Source organism: Amphichorda felina, assembly GCF_050947745.1.
Source record: "Amphichorda felina strain 45539 chromosome Unknown scaffold_4, whole genome shotgun sequence".
NCBI classification, from domain to species: domain Eukaryota; kingdom Fungi; phylum Ascomycota; class Sordariomycetes; order Hypocreales; family Bionectriaceae; genus Amphichorda; species Amphichorda felina.
In genome coordinates this window covers 534229-554897 of record NW_028145046.1, presented here as the reverse complement: position 1 = coordinate 554897, position 20669 = coordinate 534229, and the positions used below count along the sequence as shown (strand labels likewise).

Genomic DNA, 20669 nt, shown 5'->3' with positions numbered 1-20669 from the left:
ACGTCTGTCTTGTTCTGTATATATCGTGAGTACATTACATCCACCTGGCCGGGAGGTACAAAGTAATGCCACCCCGGCGCCATCATTATGATAAAAAAAATACACCACAGAAGATGAGAATCGTCCAATCAGTTGCAGTCATGTACTTGGTAGGCAAAACCCAAGGTAGTTGAATCCAGCCTCCCCATAAGACAAGAGTCGCTCATGATGGGCCAAAATAAAATAGTAGATGGCACTGTGTATGTTGTTGATATGACATGATAGAAAATGGCTCGCTTGCCAAAAAAGCGCTGATTGAATCTTAATAGAGACATATGACAGGTTATGAGGTAGATAGGAAAGTTCGCGTCGGGCGAGTCGTCGTGCAGACGCTGTGTGGTGATTTAGTTCGAAACCAAACAGAAACACCTAGTGTAACATAAAGTAAGAGAGCACCGAGGAAGATGCTGCGTTGCGATTGTGGGCGGGTTGTTCATCGTATTCTCTTGCCGTCTAGGAACTTGGGGGTCATATCCTGGTAGTAGTTGTCAGGCTGTTGGATATTTTTACGGGCCTCAAATGCGGCTCTCTCTTCGTCGTCCATGGTGAAGGCCTTCTTGAACCAGCCAAACGCACTCTTCTTCTTCTTAAGTGTCTTTCTACTAGAAATAGAAGGTGCGTTCGGCCTCACTGTGCGATTGTCGTTGGCGCTTGAGGCAATGGTATTGGGTGTTGCACCGCCAAGTCGGGAAGGCTGGTTGTGAACTTGGTTCGGAAATTGCCCCGATGTATGATAGGCCTGTGGCCCGGCCGCAGTATGCGGTCGCTGTTGGAGCGGGGAGTGCGGCGAGGCGAGCACAGGGTGGTAATGCTGATAGTCCGAGTTCGGGGACTGGATCAGCGATGGCCGCGTTGCCCGGAGCTCTGCATGCGACCCCACGCGCGGCATACGGTGCTGCTGGAGCCCATCCATCTCGGACCCGGAGGAGTCGCGCATCTGGAAACTACTACCGGCTGAGTCGCGAGTCTGCAGATTGCTACCGGCCGAGTCGCGGGCCTGTAGATGACTGCTGGCCGAGTCGCGGACTTGCAGATGGCCACCGCCCGAGTCGCGAACGGCCAGCTTCAGATTACTATGATTGCTTCTCCGGGGCTCAGAGATTCTCGACGAAGTAGTAACTGCCGGCGAGGCTCGGCCACCCGGGCGGTCACGAGTCTCGCCCGTAGGGAGGCGGGTGTCTTCTCTGGGGCTGGACGCTCTTTGGCTGATGGAGCGCGCATCCATGGGCATCGGCGCCTGATCAGACCGCCGTTGTGATCTTGGGCTGGATTCTCTTTGGCTGATGGAACGTGCGTCAATGGGCATCGGTGCTTGATCAGACCGCCGTTGTGATCTTGGGCTGGATTCTCTTTGGCTGATGGAACGTGCGTCAATGGGTATCGGTGCTTGATCAGACCGTCGCTGTGATGCTGGGCTGGATACTCTTTCATCTATGGAGCGCGCGTCCACAGGTATCGGTGCTTGGTCAGATCGTCGTTGTGGTCTTAGGCTGGAGGGTGATGTAGGAGAGTCCCTGACTCTGGGTGATGGGAGGGGCTCTGGTGGCTGCGGTGTGTATGTTCGTGGCTGTAAGATGTACAGGGGGCTGTCCTCTCTCTCCTCCTCCGGTATGACCTCTACCACTGGCGACGGCTTGGGAGCTGTGTTGACCTGCAAAGTTGGTGGCTCTACTGTTGGCTTCTTCGCGACACGAGCAGCAGACCGCGGGGGTGGCAGAAGAGGGGCGATGCCGGGCAAGGGGAACTCGCCCAGGCCATCGTCCATCTCATCGTCGGATTGGAAATGTTGAGACGTAGAGGTAGATCCGCTGCGAACACTCGTTCGCGTGGTAGATCTTGGGTTAGAGTGAACTGAGAGCGGCGACGAGATGGAGGAAGTATCCTTTTTGCTCTTCAGACTGGCGGGCGCGGGTGAAGTGAATGGCGGGATGGTGGACTACCAATGGTCAGTATCCCACTAACAGTGAATCTGGCATATCAAGTACTTACCCATGTCTTGCGGCTAACCTCTCCGACCTTGTGTTCCATTTCGGCGACAATGGTCATCAGCGCGGCGACGAGGGCATTCATGTGCTGCGTCTTGCTCTCCATCTCATCAAAGGCGTTAAGCCACCCCTCTGCGTTGCCCTTCATGGCATCAAAAATGTCAACGAGCTCGGGTTGCGCTTGACGCCAGGACCCGGTCCTAACCAAGTTCAACCACTCATTAAAGGCAGCGGCGCCTTGTAGACCAGCCTCGACATCGTCTTCCCACTGCTTCATGACGACTTTCATCCGTCCTAGCACCTGGTCTATCTTCTCGTTACCCTCGAGGATCTCAGCTCGGTAGTTGCGGTCCTGGAGCATTTCCTCAAACACCTTCACGTTAGACATGGGAAGCTTGAGATAGTCGATGCGATCATCCAGATCGTTGGACGCTTGGGCCAAGTCCTCAAGCGTGACTTCAAGAAACTCGTCGACCTCGTCAATGTGCCCTTGCAGAATAGTGATGACCTGAGAAGTATCGTTGGCCATCCCGTTGAGGAGAAGATAAACACCAAAAGTGATTTGGGAGACCAGCTTGAGGACTTCGTGTTGGGTCTGGCCAGGGCGATAGCGCCACCGTGCGTCAAAGGGCTCATCGTCTTTGTCCTGGTCCAACAAGCGTTGCCTGCGCGCCCTTGCATCAAGATCCTTGAGTCGGGGTTTGTCCGCCCCCCCTTTGGTCACTTCGTCTAGTGATTCGGCAAACGCAAGCTGCATAGATGCAACAGGGTGTGTGGGAACAGTGGGCGGCTCCGGAGCCTCCTCTAGTATTGGGGTGGGCATTTCTTGTTGGGGGCCAACAAGAAGGCATGCTGGGACGTCAACTAATTCAGATACCTGGTGTGAATCAATTGTGGCCTCTGGTGCAGGAACTGGTTTGCGCGCGGGAGCGGGCGCAGGTATGGACACAGTGATAGGCACATTATGGGACTCCGGAACTGGTGCGGGCCGGGGCTCTGGAGCCGGTGCAGAGTCGTGCTTTGGAGCCGGTGAAGACCCAGGCTCTGGAACCGGTGTAGACTGAGGCTCTGGAACTGGTGCAGGCTCAGGCTCTGGAACTGGTGCAGGCTCAGGCTCTGGAGCGGGTGGTGACTCAGGCTCTGTAATCGGTGTGGATTGTGACACGGGTGTAGTAGACTCAATCCCTGGTCTAGATTCCGGGTTGACTTGGGGTTCAGGCCTGGGCTCAATCTCTGGTTCGGCCTCTGGCTCAGCCTTGGGCTCTGCCTTGAGCACAGTGTTGGAGTTGGGCGTGGCCTCGGATTGAGGTTGCTGGGATTGCGGTGGCGCATTTTGGGGCTGCTCGGGGGGCGCCCGCTGGGTCTCTTGCTCTTGTTCTTGCTCCGGCTTGGGTTCTGGTTCCGGCTTCTCTTCTTGGTCGGCCTCGGATTGTGAGAAGGGTTTCGCATCGGCCACAGCGGGAAGACCGGTGGCGGCTGGCGGACCCGTGATGACGGAGACGCGGAAGCCCCCATCATCAAACTGCAGAGGGGGCAGCGACAGGGAGGTCATGACTGCGAACGGCGGGAGAGCCGATGACAGTCGGGAATTATTCTAGACTGCTTGCTGGTCCGAGCGTGACAGGAACCATTGAGCGCTGTGACACGGCGCCAATGTTCGGTGGTAGTAGCAGCAGCTGCAAGCGCCCGAGGTTTGACGGGGAGCACGGGGAGCCCAAAGGGTCAACGAGAGTCGAGGGTGTAACAAGCGAATGTAGTAGAGCGAATGTAGTTGGATGCGGTTCGCGATCCTGGGGATACCGGGGCTTCTTCAGATGGCGAGGGCGTCCATGATACGGCGTCGGTGTGAATCTGGGAGTTGTCGGGGCTGGGGCGAGTCGTCGAGGAGCCCGCACCCGTGTCTGTTGTTCTCAATCTCTACAGATGGGGGGCGGTGCTGCTTGTCGTGACAGGGGTCTCCGGGGACGGGATTGCAATGGCGATGGGGTCGAGCTCCGTGGGCGCGAGCGCGCAGCCAGCAGCAATTGGCGTAAGCAAAGATGCCAGCAGAGTTAAACAACAGAGACCGAACGGATGGAAAGGAGATGCGAGGGCAGCAATGGTGGAGGAAACAGGTGGTGTGGTGGTGGTGGTTGGCAGAACGCCATAACGCGGTGATGCAGAGCCAGTGCGGCAGTGCCGCCAATGTCACCATCCCCCAGCGTGTGCCCCTGGCAGGAACGGGAAGCTCCAGGGGTCCTTCCTGTGCTATGAGCCTACTAGGCATGTGCGAGCCTACAAGCCTTGGAGGTTTTGCGGCAGGACCAGGAGCCCCGCCATCAGAACAGTCGCGTCGGGTTCGAGTTCCCATGGAAGGCCTGGAAGCTGCGCGGGCCAAGCATGGAACCAGCCTGCAAGCTTCCAGGTTGTAGCCATTGGGGGGCCATTGGGGCCTCTCTTAGCGCAGTTCACCGAGATCAGGCATGGAGCATTGGAGCGGTAGAGCGCCGAGCCGTGGGCCATAGCGGGCAGTAATAATAAGGACCAGTGGGCACCTGCGTGGTTACCCCTGTCCCCTGCAGGGAGCCAAACCATCGGTTGATCCCAGCTTCGCAGCTTGTGATGGGAAAATTCCAACTAAAAATCCTTCTCGCACATCCGTCGTCCATCAGTACATAGGTAGTATTAATAGTATGTAGTACGTATCATCATTGCACCGTTCATTGCTCTGGGGCGGCTTTCAACGGGTGATCGGCACCCATAGCGGGGTTTAGTCGAGTTCGAGACACTCGTCTCCCAGCCGCTAAATCCAGCAGAATCCAGTGCCGTGGTCGGCCATCCAGCCACGCTTGTGCGTGTCAGTTGTTACGAATCCCGTTTGAGACACAGTGACGCCGTCTTGGACTCTGGGATCACCCGACAAGGACCAGGAATGGTGCCTGCAGGAATGCGGCCCGCCGGACAGCCGACATCGTGGTATCTGTACTACATACGTATTATTCCGTACGGAGACTTCGTAATGATATTGAATTAATTATATCTGTCAGTTGCCACGTTGGACGGTTGGAAAAGATGCGAATTGCAGATTTCGACCCAGTGATATCCGCTGGTAGGCTGGCGTGTGCTGACTCGGCCGCAGACTATTGGCAATACAACAAGAATAGTAAAAATTAATTACCGACGCACCACGCACGCACACTGCTGATCTTTTGCGGTCTTCTTCTTGCCCCTCTTGGCGCGACTACTGGCGGTCACTGCTCTGGAGCAAGTTGTCACCTGGCATCTACTACTGCACTTATCCGTACCCGCGTAAGAATTCCACCAGGAGAGTATCTCCAGTATCTCCAATGGCATGGTACCTTGTGCGCCACGATGGCTTCTATTCAGGAGGGAAACTGGACGCAGCTCGAAAAACCCCCGGCTCTAGCTTCTCAGCCTTATGGCTTCCCAACTCCCCAACTTCCAAGCATTTCTTTTGGTATTTGATTCACCAGATACGCATGGGACCGACACATTGGCAAGCCTGTCTTGGGCCCTTGACGCCTTAAGCCCCATCGTGGCATGCAGATCACGCGATCTGCGGATATCTATCCGTACTCCATACACTGATCGACATGTCGAATTGACGATAGTAGTGCTCGTACACTAGCAGACATAAAATCGCATGATTCAAAATCATCACGACCTACGAATACGGAGTACTACCACTCGTACTTCGCCCTACACAACTCACAACAGCGCGACGCCATGATTATGGGACAAGCAGGGGCCACCTATTGATGCGTGAGCTCTGCTGATGTCCGTTTCTGATCAGCCAATTGGCCACTTCTCTCGCCTGTCTCGAAGACGTGTCGGGATTCCTAGCAATTCGGTGTATGATCAGGTACCCGTATATACTACCTACTCCGTACGAAGTAATAATAAGGTATGCTAACACCAAACCCGGATTCATGGGGGTTTGCCAGAGTCAGCATCAGCCTCACTTTAGCCACGAGTCCAAAGTCAAACCCAAGGTAGCATTCATACCAAATGTGTTTGCTTTTGTTGCTATCGCGTACTCCGTAGTAAAAATATCTTATATTACGATCACACCCACGGCTCTGTCCTCGCGCGCCGGCTCTGCTGCACTCCTTGATCAGCATCCCGCAGCCATGAGGATTAAACAGGTCTTCTCCTTCGGCACAGACCTCTGGGATCCGTCCAACCGGTTCCAGACGTCCTGGGCACTGAGCCCCTGGCTGCTATTTGCCTGCCGCGCCCTCATCGTGAGTCTTCCCCCCCGTTTGCCGCGCCCTTGTTCCATGTTCCTGCTACGGATACGTATTACCCAGCTTAGCTACTACATACCTATATATAGTTGTTCACAACACCGCCGCCCGTAACTAACCGCCCCCAGGGCCTCTACGCCCTCGCGTCCCGGCTCTTCAGCCTCGCCTGGCGCTGCGAGCATGACGCCATCCACGGCTGCCGCTCCGCCCGCCGCTCCTTCTCCTACTTCACCGTGCTGACCTTCTGGGGCGTCGCCTTCTACTTCCTCATCGCCGCCCTGCACACGGCCACCTACGCCCTCCGCGGGCCCAACCGCTCCGGCCTCGACGCCCTGCCGCGGCCCCTGCAGGCCCTGCACTCGCTCCTCTACACCTCGGCCGTCGTGTACCCCATCCTCGTCACCGTCGTCTACTGGGCCGCCCTGTATGGGGGTGCGTGGTTCGCCATGCCGTTCCTTGGGTGGGAGAACATCACCCAGCACGCGCTTAACAGCGTCTTCGCCCTCTTCGAGATTGCTGTGCCGCGGACGAGCCCGCCGCCGTGGATCCACCTGCTGTGGCTGGTTGTCGTGCTGGCCATGTACCTGGGGCTGGCGTTTGTGACGCACGCGACGCAGGGCTTCTACGTGTACGCCTTCCTGGATCCCGAGGCGATTGGCGGCCGGGGCATCGTTGCGGCGTGTGCCATTGGGGTCGCCGTGGCTGCCGTGATAATTTTCTGTGCGGTCTGGGGGTTGATTTGGCTGAGGCAGTGGGTGACGGAGACGAAGCTCGGCATGGATGGGAAGGTTGCCAAGCAGCCGCTGCATGGAGATGCCGAGATGAGCGGCGTCAATTAGGTCGCGAGTATGCGAAACTAAGGTGATTGTGGTTGAATGAAGAGATGGGCGGGCGTGTTATGGATGATACCCAAACAGAGAAAAGCGAATTTTTGGATACCGCATTTTGCGCGTGGTCGCTCTGGTAATTATACAGACTCTTCTAGTCGTTGTAATCTATAATACATAATCATTCATCGGAAATCTATCGCTTGCATCCAAAAGAACATCTCTAAGTCTAGCACTTGAGGTTAACACCCTTGCGCCGCTCTTCTTCTCGGATCTCAAACATGACTTGAACCCCCACGAAAAGGCATACACATGATGTGGTGAGGAACAATATACCTGACAGAGAGTTAGTGCATGTCGGTGTTAAGTTGACTGGATAGAACCTACCAGACCAATCGTGCAAGATGCTTTTGATAATCACCTGCAGTCCATCCAACCCCAGGGCAAACCCGACCAAGTTCGCAGCCATCATCATGAAGACGCTGACCACGGCCCCGACACAGCACAGCATGCGATACTCTGTCGGGCGATTCTCCCACTTTCTCGCCGGAAAGAGGTACGAGGCTATCCACTCGGGCGCCATGAACAGGACGATCAGCCAACCCCAGATAAGCAAACGCAACTGAATATCGTGCCAGAGCGCGACAAATGTGAAGACGAGAAGATATGTTATGACTGACCGGGCCGTAGCGCGCCAGTTCCGGAACGACGACCCGCCAAGCGGCACATATATGTAGCGGATCAGCCAACGATTGTACGACCTGTGCCACGAGCGCCAGAAGAGCTGCGTGCTGTAATTGTTGCTCACGCAACGAACCATGTTCTCTGGCGGATCGATACCGTCAATGAGCGACCACAGGCGGAACATGCGCCAGGGAAGTAGGAGCTTGAGCCAGATGATGTGTAGATTCATGAAAGAGAGAAGACACAGCTGGGCAGCTGTGTACTCGCTCCACACTGGGTTCGCCTTGCTTATGGCGTTGACGTAGTTGAAGTGCAGGACGAACTCCATGGCGAGGAGCACGAGGACAAAGCGGATGGCGTAGCGCACGGTGCGGGGACGCTCAAGACTGGCAGCGCGGTGCCTGGACTGGGAGATGTAGTCGTTGAAAGTCATGATGGGTCCTGCGAGGTAGAGCGGTGCATAGACGGCGTAGGCCACGAAGTTGCGGAATGAGTAGTCCTGGGCATCAGCAGAGATGGAAACACGATCCCGTTCAGAGAGTTGTGCCGGATTTAGCTGCTTCTTCTTTGGCATATTAGATGAAGCCCGTTGGAGCGAAAAGCAGGGAAACACACCTCGATCGAGTTGGAAGTGCGCCTTTCGAGGCTCCAGTAGTAGTCCATGTTGAAGCTGATGAGCCTCAGAATGGTAATGTTGAACAGTACCTGCCACCTCGGTATGAGGCCCCCGTAGCTGTCCAGCCAGGCACCCCACCCTACAAGAGGGGTGGCAAAGAGCCTGGCAATGTCGCGGTAGTAGTAGCCGCGGCACAGTTCGTTGGCGAACAAAACAGTAATGTTGAAAACCCAGGTCACAAGCGGAATGTATTTTTTGGGAATCGTCGTGGCGAGTCGGTAGTTGGCGTAGAGAATGAGAGCTACCTTGAACGCCGAGGATCCATGCAGCATGACGAGATATAGAATCGCAAATGCGTAGTCAAAAGACAGACGTTGCTCGAGCCGGCCGGCGCCGTTGTTCCTATTATCCGGCACCCGGTGGAATACGTTCCATAACTTTCGCAGCAATGGATGGAAGAGCAGAAGCATTCCCATGTATGGGAGATTCCGGCGAAAGATGTTGTACTGGTGGTCCGATATGTCGACTTTGCGCCCTAGTATCCAGCCGTCCGAGAGGATACGCTCATACTTGTAGTATCGGGGGTCCCAAGCTGGAGGAACGAGTTAGTTCTGGTGCCCTGTGCCTGACTGTTGCTATCGAGGCGCTATGGCACTTACGTCCTGAGACCTGGTACGGGATCCAGAACATGAGCGGGACGGCGAGGACGAAGACGACATAGTAGAGGCAGAACTCTGGAGTCCTCCATTTTGGCGGGGATGCCCGTGGCTGGGCCTTGAAGGAAGGTTCTTGGCTCGACCCAGGATCGCTTCGGGCGTCGATGACGGTCTGGTATGGAACGGACGAGGGGCTCGTGAAACGCGTGTCGAGCGTGTCGAGATCGTAGATATTTCTAAAGAATGACAGTAGACCCATATTGGCTAAATTGGGTTCCGGCGTGTAGGGTTCAGCTCATTATGTTGTGTAGTCGGTAGCTTATGCTCCAGAGAGGAAAGGACAGCGTTGGCGGTTGGGATGTGGGAGGTTGAAGCAGAGGCTCGGAAGGGGCGCAGCGGTTTCAACTTTCAAGGGGTCCAGTGGCTGTGTGGGGACTGGGGATCATTAGTTAGGTGGTTCGAGTACTAGCACTGTACGCTGCGCTCCACCACCGACCGTTATTAGCCCAGGCTTGGAGCCGAGGTAGGTGCTTAAATTCTCCAACTGTCGACATTACCCGCCAATTGGCTAAGAGCCAAGTTGATTCATTTGATTACCAGGCGAAGTCTGCGGGATCAGTGCACGAAAAGGGGCAAATATGCTCAGCAGATCTTCCAACAACACAAGCGCACCTGTGGGGATATGATGTTGGCAGAAGGCGGGCCACTGAATCACGTGGTCGCCGTGTGCTTCAACTTGCATGGAGGAGAGTCGCCACGAGGATGCGCTGCAGTTTGCTTGCTAGAAACATCGAACCTGGTATCGTAGGATCACAACTGCTGCTACTCCAAAGGACCGTCGCGAGACCCGGAGGGCAGGTGGCAATATGTCTGGCATTGGCGTGCCCTGATGTCGGGCGAGCCTGCCCTTTCATGCTATGTTCTGCTGCCTACCATATTTGAGCTCCAGCCTTTCAAGGTGGACTTTACCCATGCTGGCTGCGGCTCGTCTGCGAGCCCAGGGAATTCGTCTTGGAACTGTGTCTGCGCTCCCGCTCCTACGGCGGCGTCCTGGAGATGGTCGGATCGCCCATGATCTTCGGCAGCGGCACAAGCAGCAGCTGGACGTGTTTGGAACCGGTTGCCCGGATGGGTTACACCAGTTTTATGCGCACATTCCACGCCGTCTACAACGAAACGCTGGATATACCATGCCAGCGACTGTGTGTCTCTTTAACGCCGGGACAGTCCATCGCTTTATGCACAACTCAAGCCCCGGGGGTCAACGCTGGGTGCGCCACGTTCAAATGGCTCCGATCGTGCAATCAAACAGTTGAGTGGAAGTCCAGAACTGGGCAAGCTCTTGACAGCTTTCGATATATTCCCAGAGCATGTCGCAGTTGTACTCTCCGCTCTTCGTTACCCCCCCGGGCCCTGGGCTTTGAGCCCCACGGACGAAAGATACTAGATAGTATAGACACTGGAAGGTAGCTGTTGCCAGTGGGAATTGTCATTTCAAGTCTCCCCTTTATATGTAACCTTTGAGCGAGCATTCGGTCGCTGAAATAAAGAACACTCGGTCCAATTGTTCATGCCCTGTCTACCCCAGCACTCATGGCTAGGACATAATCAACAAACGCCACGACAGCCGTTGACGCTCATACTTCCACTCCTATGAAACTACATGGTAGACTATGCTGTTTCCCCTCTTTTGATCTACTTGTCTAGGCTGTGGCAATGAGGCTGCTTATATTTGGTGGCTGGATGCGTTGAACGCCCCCTACGAGCTTATCCGGGCCCTTCCAGCGACAGAGTTCCGACCTCGAGAGGGCCACATCTCCGGCCAACAGGATAAACACTTCTTCTTCTTTGCCCCCCCCCCTTCCCATAACCTCGAACGCGATTACTAGTACTGATCCAACACCCGTCAACGTAAACATGTGTGAAGTCCGCTTCGACGTCTGCCCACGCTGCGCCCGGTTCCACCGCGTGCGGATGACGTACTGCACGGGGATGCAGAAGATCCTGCGGAAGAAGGAGGGCGACAAATCCGAATGGACCATCCGCTCGGGCTTCTGCTGGTCTCCCATGGGCGGATGCGAGGCTCTGAGCGTCTCGTGGGCCGGGCGCCTCGTGCACTGCCCCCAGCACGCCGGCCCGGGGACGGCTACGACTGCGGAGCAGCGCGCTCGGCTGGAGGAGATGGGAAGGCGGATAGAGGAGTATGTGCGCGAGCTGCAGCACCTGGAGTTTGGCGAGTCCAGCGGCGAGTCGACCGAGAGGGAGGCTGATGAGGAGAGTTTGGGGGTGCCGTCCTTCTCCGAGCAAGCTGAAATTGAATGAAGGTAAGTCTGCTGCTGGATTTGCAATTGAGTATACTTGATTTCTAGAGCAGCCGGCAGATTAGACTGATATTTCTTCATGCTAGGGATCTGAGTCGCAGATATCTTCAGGGCAGGACGTGATACGAGGATGCATGGATTGGCAATCGTTTTTGTCCCATCTTTGTTGGTGGTAGTCAAGCAGACAATCATCGCTGCACTAATTACTGATTTCTTAATCAATTTAATTATAAAACGGTCTAGAGGCTTCGATCAGTGATTCAGTGCTTCCAGAGTAGGGGGACCAGGGGAGCTAGGACGACGTGATTGTATAAGACACGATCGGTGGTTCAAATTCTGAACAGACAGCGCTCCAGATCACGTTGCAAACAACACAGAATCCTGTCCTTTAGTATTGGGAACCCCTGAATCCGGCACTTTCTCTCGCAATGTGTCTTGTAGCCTTCCAGGCTTGCGAGGAATGTCACCGAAACATCAAATTTATGATGACCTACTGCGAAGCCGCGCACGGGGCTGTCCCCAACCGGCCTCAGAGCCTTATCTCACCTATCACCTCCACCTTCTCATGGAGCCCGTACAATCAGTGCAATGTGATCGAGGTCTACTACCGGACGTGCATCGAGGGGCTCTGCGCAGACTGCTTCCAGGCCAAGCACCCCGATCGTTTCCCCCATGGGTTCACCATCAACCATGGGAGTGCGTATATCCTATTCAAACCTGGCTGTATTTGCGTGAGGGGCGCCGGCTAACCTGAATATCTGGTATAGATGAAGTACTGGCGACTTACAATAGGACCTATCCCCAGCTCCGGGAACGCTGGCGGCGCTCCGTTAGATGGGCGACCAATCTTACCAGGGGAGATAATCCGCGCTCCTAAGGACTACTGAGAAGAATAGAGGTGTCCCCAAATGTCCTGACGTTTGGCTGCCTGGCGCAAGCTATCGTAGATACTAGAATCTTCTTTAGTAAAACAGGTACTTACCTGAGGAAAGATCGAGCCAGAAAAAGAAAGCTAGTTTGTACATCAAAGGTACTATCTCCTTATCTGAGTAGAGTGGTAGAGTATGGGCTATCTGAGTTCCCAATGAAGGGCTTTGTGGACTGTTTAACATAAGGCAGGTTTTGAAAAACTCCTTTAATCTCTGTTAATAGGTCTAGGCTAGATATCGTTGGCCGAACCGATCATGCCTACTTCGAATTCTGTGGTGCTCTTTCAGGCCGCTCTGATTACCTATTTACGTTCAGTCAACTACGTTGATCAACCAAACTGGGAGGGAAAGCGCCACTGGACGGTCCATGTTTTCGGGATCCCATGCCTCATGGCCAAAAGAGCAGGCAGAGTACCTAATACTACCTAGTAGTATTGACAAGGCCATGCGGTGAATTACTCCATCTACACAACAGAGCTACGGAGACAAATGCCTACCACTTATGCTTAGACCACATCAACCGCCAAGCCATCCAAACCATGTGTTTCATGGCACAGGGAATCTGCAGCAACTGCCACTGCTTCATCCTCGTCTTCCTCGAGCGCTGCGAAGAAGTCATGCTGCGCCAGCCCTCGCTCGACCACGTGGCCGTGTTCGAAGTCAAGAATGAGATGTGCTGGTCGCCCTTCCCGGGTTGCGACTCGCTGGCCATCAAGAGGTTCCTCTATACCGTCACCAGCCTTTGCATGCATTGCAAACCGGACGAGGTCCGCAGGTGGGATTTTTGCCTTGGTGTGTTTTTATAGAATTCCCTTCTTCCCCCCCTTTAACCCCCCCTTCCAAACGAGGTTTGAGGACCGGAGCTACGGGAAAACTAACTATGGTCAGCATTGGGGGAGCATTATTTGCGGAGAGAAGTGCGTCGCTTCGACGCCTACGGCGGAACCTGAATCAAAACTGCTATTAGCCGCTCTGGCATTGAGGAGATGTTTGTTGTACGCGAGGCATGGGCCCGGCCGCACGGTGGCATGCAGGTTTGGAGACCCCGAGCTGGTTTATGTCGTGGCTGCCACCGCAGGACACAGGACATGGGGCAGCACAAAGAATGGACATGGTTAGCATCAGCAAAGTATAGGGTCGGTATAATCAAAGCATTTGTTTGACGGCAGAGCAGAAGCAGAGAAGTGATTCAACTTTGATTATCCTTAGCCCGCGCAAACTCCAGCGGCGCTTTTGGGAGATCAGTGCCACATGCCACGCTGCCTCCACTTTAACGTCGCGTCAACGTTAATTGCCAAGCTTATGCTAAACCATAACCTTATGGGTAACGATTAGTATGAAACAACCATGTGGCATCGTTTGGTATATTCATTTAAAGTCACGATCAATGAAGCGGTCGTGTTGCCAGACACTCACTCGAAGTTGCATAGACTGGTTCTTCTCGTTCTCCTCGTCTTTTCATAACGTTGCTAAATTAATGAATACCAAACGCTGCTTGCTAGCCGCTGATTGACCATTACATGTTAAATACAACAAAGATACCCAATACCTGAGTCCTAAAAACCAATCACAGGCTGAATCAAAATGCCATGCCTCCATGCCTTGTGATGTGACAGACCAGAGAAGCCTAGTTTCACAGTGTCTCCATAGAAATGAGGAGACCCGCTCGCTAGGATGAAAACTCAATACACATGCCAGGGGTCTCCCAATTCTTTTGATGCTCCTGTCCGGCCAAGGCCGTCCACGGCGACAGAGTGGAGCCCCGCACCCCCGGATTCGGGCCGGCTCAACACGGAGCTGCTAGCCAAGCTGAGACCTATTTATAGCCCTCCGGAACACGGTATAGACCCTGACTCCGGAGGAAGGCCATAGTAGACTGATCTTGTATCGTGCGCTTACCCACACGGAGGTCGGGCGGAAATCTGTCTGACACGGGCGCGACTTGCCTGGTCCGGGGTTGGAATCGCTCTGGCTTCGAACCGGGCCTATGCTCCATGGGCAGACGCCACTCCAAGGATCCGAAATGCGGGCACGCGCAGCTACCGAGGATCTCAGGGTCTTCATTTTCGTCTATCATGCCGCAGAGGTAGCAGAACGCGGCATTGCACCGAGGGCAGTCCATGAGATTGCACCCGTCGCCGTGGGCGATAATCTCGTCGCAACCGGGGCAGCTGACCGCGCCACTGGCGTCCATGAGTGCCCAGACGTCCTCCTATTCATCTTCCACAGGGCACAGCCTTCCAGGATGGTCGTGGTTGTAGCACATGGCGCAAGTGTGTATATCGCAAACGGGGCATTTCCATCGCTGGACGTTGGGGTCGCGGGGGCCGACGAAGGTTCCGCACTGGATGTCAGCACAGTAGACACGCGCCCCGCTCGGGAAACGGTACTCCTCTGAGAGTTGACGGTGCAAGTTGTACAAGGTTGGGCGTTTGGCCAGTATGATCTCGGAGGGCCACAGAGGTTGACAGCAACGGGGCGGGAAATTGTCTTCCTGGGATAGGCCGTAGCGGATGAGGGACCGCAAGCATCTGTAGCAGTAAAGGCAGTGACAGGAAGGCAGCTCAATATTGGCGGCCTCGTAACACACAACGCAGATCCCAGGCAGCTCTTTCCACTCCTCCCTGTTACTGGGTCCATCCACAAAGTCTTGCGAGAGTATAATATGTTTTCCGCGGGCGCTAAAGGTGAAATGGATGCAAAGATCACACACATTGGCTTCCAACAATCTTCTTCGAAGCCCATCCTCGCAGCCCACGATGGCCTCGATAATCCCCTGGGCATGGTCGGGAGATATTCGCTGTAGTTCCTGCATGCCCCGTTCAACTGCGTCGGCCAGCTGCCCGTCGCTGGCATACCACAAGTTGCCATCGCGGAGGTCGGGTATATTATTGAATGTGCCTTTTGCGATGCATAGCAACGTCAGCAGGTTGTTGAGACTCTCAATCGGTCGAGGCATGGCCCCTCTGTGAAAACTCGCGGGTTGGATTGACTAAGTACATGTAGGTACGTTACTAGTACTCCGTACTACCTAGTAGATACTAGTAGGTAGGGTGTTGCGGGTTGAGACTTGTGTATGTAGAAATAAGCTGGAAGTACTTAACTAGGTGCCTACGCGCGGGTGAACCCCCGTTTTTAGAGACCATTAAAAAGTGTAGACAGAGTCTCTAGAGGGTATCTGGGTCTTTCCCGACGTCCTGAAAGATTTCGGCTACTTACCTAGAAAGGAATCTATGCTCTGTCGAGAGCCTGTCTAGCACCTTCCGCCGTCTTCAAAACGGGGGTCGCCTGCGTAAGTAGGTACTTATGAAGAAGGGTGAGTAGAAAGAGCGAGTGTATTCAATTCCATCATTCAAAATAGCACCTAGGCAGTCGCAAGGAAAGGTTCTGTGAGTGGGAGATAGGTATTACTTGCCTTCAAGGTTATATCATCCAACCGCGATATTCTTCTGTAGTGAATGGTCCTTCCTCGTTCGTGTGAAGATCGATGCGATCCTACCTTATACTAGAAAATTTAATACCAGGGCTATTTAAGGAGGTCGAGAATTTAGGGGGAGAGATCATCATAAAATCAATTTTTTCTCTTCCCCATTAATGCTTGAAAGGAATAGGGCTAAGTAGTGAAACAAAGAATGTCTGCTAGGCAAACCAGGATAACTCCCACATACCGCCCCAGCTTCCCCTAACAACGAAAGAAAATCTGTCCCAAAAGAAAACCGCACCAATTCTTCATGTTTTCGTCGCGTGAATCAAGCTCCACCAGCTAGGGCCCGCTGCTGGTAATATGCCCATCAACGCCAGAAGTCCTGTCTGTGTAGAAGCCCAGCCGCATCCGCTACTAATTATAGCTGTAACAATTTGCAATAACAATAAAAATAATCATTGACGATTTCATCATCATAGCGTGTCGAGGTGGAAAATCTGACCCTTGACGGGTCGATTGGGCCCCCAGTTAGCCCCAAGTCCGAGGCTTGATATGGCCATTCACTAGGGTGAGTTGAATGGCCCGACGGGGGAGCCTCTGTAACAGAACTTGTGCTGTAGGGGCCGTAAAGGCTGTCGTAAAAGCATTCGCAGAAAACTAGGCCACCATAAGGCTTGAGGTGGGGGACGTGAGTACGCTCCCAGCTGGGTCCAAGGCTAAGGTTAGCCTTGGTGGTCGAATAGGGCGATTTGAATAACTCGCGGAGGGCAGGTCTCGGTCAGAACTTGTGCTATAGCTGCTGTTAGGGCGCTCATAAAAGAACTCTTCATAAATTAGGCCATCAGAGCGTGTCAAGGTGGAAGATCTAAGCCTTGGCCTCTCGACCGAGCTCCTAGCTGGTCTCAAAGCTAAGGCTCGACTTGACGATTCACTCCGGCGGCTTGAATGCGCCGAGGGTGGGGCGTCTCTAGTAGAGGTCGTACACTAGCGACTGCTATTAGGAGCATTGCGAACTGTGGAGGAAGATCTGACGCTCCTTGTGCCGACCGAGCTCGAAGATGAACCCACGACGGTTGGCGCTTGACTCGAACGACTCAAAGGGGGTCGGTCTCTGTTGGAGCTTCTCCCATGGCGGCTGCTGTTGCTTAGACCACCCCGAGCACCCCGAGCAGTAGAGGGAGCTCTGGAGCTGGATCCAGAATCCCGAACAGTGGACGAAGCTCTGGCGCTGGATGCGGCATCCAAGCGCCTGGATGATCTCACCGAGTCTGGCTGCTGTCTCGCCCATTCACTTCGGTAGCTCGGGGGCAGGGAACGGCCCGCGTCTGACCTACGTGAGCCCCGAGCTGCGAGTGGCGGCTTGTAGTTTCTCCAAATTCTGCTGATTCAAGGCCATTCCGTGATGTTCCCGCGGCGGACCACCGTACAGGCTGTAGGATGTGATCATGATATGTCTTTGTATCGTTTCTAGCTAATAGATAGCTACTAGGCTTGATAGGTCTCGTGAGAATGCGTGTCTGCCTTGCCAATAGCTGGTAAGACTACGGTAGAGAGAGAAATATTTATACTATTTGTCTTAGTTCTCGCATCCGAATCATAGAGGGGTATCCCCCAAGTCTAGAGTGATTGACTCGAGTTTCAAGAGTTGTAGGAACTCCATCATTGCACAAACTGGAGTAGAATCAGTTCCCATAGAACGGCACACAACAAAAACTCGCCGGTTAGTCAGTCATGTACCTCTCGACATCCATCTGGCACAGGCAAATTGGTGAATGTGTTCAACATGGACATATGTTTATATGTTGTAATGAATACCTGGAATGGATTCTCCTGATTTGATTCGACATCATCCAAGACGTGATTGACAATATCCATGCTCCAAGCATTAGCTTCTCCCCGACTTAGGGTATCGTGTCCCGTCGCCACATGTCCCCCGTTGAAAACCTAGAAAATGATGATGATGATGAGACCTGCTGGTATCCTGCAATGAGTAGGCTCGAAAATAGGTAATACTAGTTGTCGTGACCCGTGAAACCGACAAGCCGCTTATTGGGAGGCGGAAAGACCCAAAACTCCGCCCCAGCATAAACTCCGACGCTGAGATTCCATATGAGACAAAAATCCATTAAACAAAAAGCGGGGTATAGACAAGATACGCGAGATGAGCTCCTTAGTAAGTGAAATCAACATGTGCCATGACCGGTTGGCTCTTGTTTTCGCTCGACGATGAATTGGTGGTGATGGTGGTAGTGGTGTTGTTATTGTTGTTCGACGTTCCCTCGCTAACATTGGCGGTAGCTGATGACGCGCCGTCGCCCAATATCGTATCGCCACTAGTTGCGGATGTCGTCGACTGCAACTCGTGAGCTGCCGGCGGCTGCGCACTCGGTGACCAGCCCTCATCGAGTATCTGTTGAAAGCTCCAACTGGGCTCGAAATCCTTGCTCTTCCACGCGTTGGGCACTCTCTCGTACATTTCATCGATCTGCTCCAAGCTGATTTTGCTCGTCTCGTAGACCATGCACCACACGAAGAATATGGCGATAATGCAGAAAGTTCCCCAGATGAAGAAAATCTTGGACCCAAAATCGCCGTGCCCAGGTCCATTGCCGACCATGAACGGACTGGAGTATGAGATGGCAAAATTCAGAAGCCAGTTAGATGCCGTTGAGATCGATATTGCCTTGGCACGGATTTTGAGGGGATAGATCTCCGACGTGACGACCCAGGCAACAGGACCCCATGACGCCGCAAAGAAGGAAACATTGAGCGAGCAAAACACAATCAGGATAATTTGAGCCTCATCCTTGAGCTCAGGTCCGGTGGCAGCGGCAAACGTGGCCATGAGAAGCTGACACACAGCCATCCCAAGAGCCCCAATCATAAGCAGCTTCCGTCGACCCCAGGACTCGATGACGAGTAGCCCAGGGAAGGTCGAGGCAACGTTGATACCGTTGATGATCAATGACTTTTTAAGCGGGGAATGGACTCCGACACCACTGAAAAAGGTCGTACTGTAGTACATGATGAAGTTGATGCCTGTGAGCTGTTGTAGCATCTGCAGGCCACATCCGGTGAAAGTCCGTCGGCCTAGATGGGGCGTGCCACGGAAGAGGACTCCGTAGGTACTCGGACCTAGAGATAGCTCATAGCGGTGGTTCGCCTCGATCTCCTGCAGTTCGTCCACCAGAACGGGATGGGTAATGTCGAGTCGTCGCAGCCGACTGAGTGATAGGCCAGCCAGTTCACGGCGGCCTTTCATAATAAGAAATCGGGGGGTCTCCGGGAGGATCAGAATACCGCCTGTAAGGATCAGAGCGGGAACAAATTGCAGCCCGAGAGGTATTCGATAGGCGGCTGAGCTAGTCATCTTGGTGGTGAGGACGTTGACAACGGAGGCTGCCAAGAGTCCAATGGTGATAGAGAGCTGGTAGGCGCAGACAAGAGTGCCTCGTATCCACTTCGGGGCCATTTCAGACTGATATAAAGGGACGAGCACGGATATGGCACCGACGCCAACACCAGCCAGTACTCTAGAGGAAAAGTCAGCGACTCGAGTCTTTCGCACAACAACGCGGAGAGGGGAATAAGCACCTCCCAACAAGCATCAGATCTATCGCATAAGCGCAGACTTGGCAGATGGCACCGATGCAGAAAATCCCCACGGAGATGAGGAGCGTTTGCCGACGGCCAAGAGTGTCACCAGCCGGGGCGGCAAGAAGAGAGCCGATGACGGTTCCCGCGCTCAGGATTGCGACAAGAATTGATGAATCTTCTGTGCAGATGTCCAGCTTATTGTCCTTGTCGTAACAGTTGGTTCCAAATTGATCTTTGAATGCGCGCATAGCGAGGATGCCATTGATCGCTCTGAATTAGACTGGTGTTAGTCGTTGATCTCAACTCTGCCCGGCACATGTAACCCTGCCCCCCGTCGTTCGTCCGACCGTTGGCCTCGCTTCGGAATTCATTTCGCGCTCGCATCGTGGACCGTCTGTGTTGTCGTCGGCTTCGCCGTCAATCGGGTTGTTGTCGGTTTCGCATCGGCAGAACGGCGATTTAAATTGAGAGAAATCGGTGACGGGTATCGCAGAGGATCGCAATTCGGCGGGGCAGGAGGCAGAGGTCGACGGGTGGACGAAAGGGACTGTTTGGAGCAGAAATGCGTGGTGAGGGAGGCTTACCCAGTGTCGTAACCAAAGAGCAAACCGCCCGAGGCAACAAAGAGACCGACCATGATGGCCGGCGCTGACGAGCCAGCGACATTGTCGGGCTTCTGCCAGCCCATGGCAATCGCCATGGTGTCGTAGTTTGGTTTGTCAATCCAGGGTTGAAGACACGGGGACGCTCTCGATACAGGGCGGTGGTGTGTTGGCGAGATATCGATGGAACGAGAGGAGAAGAGGAGATTCTGGATGGGGGTGGAGGCGATTTGGTGGTGGAGGTGGTGGTTGAACTCGAGGGTGGGCGACGGGGGTGAATGGGCTGGACAGGCTGGATGGCTAGCCACCTCACCCTAGCACCCTCCGCTGACTGTGAACCGTTCGGCTTCTCCTCTCCTTGAGGGTGGTGGTCTGGCACTGGCCTGGACGCCTAGTATGGGTGGGGCCACTTGTTGGGGCCAGTGAGCGCTACAAGTCAGGCGATCATCCACTATACTTGCAGGACAGAGGAGCGGTGCAGGGGACTTTAGGGACACGCAGAAGGGTCTCTCTCCTGTGGAAGCTAATGGGCCGGTCAGGGACGAGGAGGAGGACGCGAGCACCGTACTTGGCCTGCGGGAGATGACGGGTTGAGTGAAGTGAATGGATATTTCGGGATCCGAGTCGAACGGGGACTGATAATCAGTAGGCAGAGACAAAGAACGGTTTTAGAAGCGTCTCGAGTGACTCGAGGGCTCTGACAGGAGATGGCGGCACAGCAAAAGCGAGAATGCAAATGGAA

General features: G+C 54.1%; 6 protein-coding genes across 6 annotated transcripts; 3 read left to right on the top strand and 3 right to left on the bottom strand.

The window, feature by feature from the left end:
* Positions 1–472: 472 nt before the first annotated feature.
* On the bottom strand, positions 473–3576 carry ACO1O0_003920 (uncharacterized protein; the record flags this gene model as incomplete). Its single annotated transcript, XM_083193363.1, has 3 exons — positions 473–1112; positions 1620–1975; positions 2029–3576. 3 exons carry the CDS (start codon positions 3574–3576, stop codon positions 473–475), a joined length of 2544 nt encoding a protein of 847 aa, XP_083050311.1.
* A 2578-nt stretch (positions 3577–6154) lies between these two features.
* On the top strand, positions 6155–7110 carry ACO1O0_003919 (uncharacterized protein; the record flags this gene model as incomplete). Its single annotated transcript, XM_083193362.1, has 2 exons — positions 6155–6268; positions 6400–7110. The coding sequence occupies 2 exons, from the start codon at positions 6155–6157 to the stop codon at positions 7108–7110; spliced, it is 825 nt and encodes a 274-aa protein (XP_083050310.1).
* Positions 7111–7327: 217 nt separating this feature from the next.
* GUP1 (MBOAT, membrane-bound O-acyltransferase family-domain-containing protein) lies at positions 7328–9313 on the bottom strand (the record flags this gene model as incomplete). The annotated part of the gene is made up of 4 exons (XM_083193361.1): positions 7328–7383; positions 7486–8347; positions 8398–8990; positions 9058–9313. The coding sequence occupies 4 exons, from the start codon at positions 9311–9313 to the stop codon at positions 7328–7330; spliced, it is 1767 nt and encodes a 588-aa protein (XP_083050309.1).
* Positions 9314–10971: 1658 nt separating this feature from the next.
* ACO1O0_003917 (uncharacterized protein) lies at positions 10972–11376 on the top strand (the record flags this gene model as incomplete). Its single annotated transcript, XM_083193360.1, has 1 exon — positions 10972–11376. One exon carries the CDS (start codon positions 10972–10974, stop codon positions 11374–11376), a length of 405 nt encoding a protein of 134 aa, XP_083050308.1.
* Positions 11377–12749: 1373 nt separating this feature from the next.
* On the top strand, positions 12750–13110 carry ACO1O0_003916 (uncharacterized protein; the record flags this gene model as incomplete). The annotated part of the gene is made up of 2 exons (XM_083193359.1): positions 12750–12754; positions 12780–13110. 2 exons carry the CDS (start codon positions 12750–12752, stop codon positions 13108–13110), a joined length of 336 nt encoding a protein of 111 aa, XP_083050307.1.
* Positions 13111–17898: 4788 nt separating this feature from the next.
* RCO3 (and other transporter-domain-containing protein) lies at positions 17899–20025 on the bottom strand (the record flags this gene model as incomplete). Its single annotated transcript, XM_083193358.1, has 3 exons — positions 17899–19261; positions 19323–19595; positions 19910–20025. The coding sequence occupies 3 exons, from the start codon at positions 20023–20025 to the stop codon at positions 17899–17901; spliced, it is 1752 nt and encodes a 583-aa protein (XP_083050306.1).
* Positions 20026–20669: the final 644 nt, after the last annotated feature.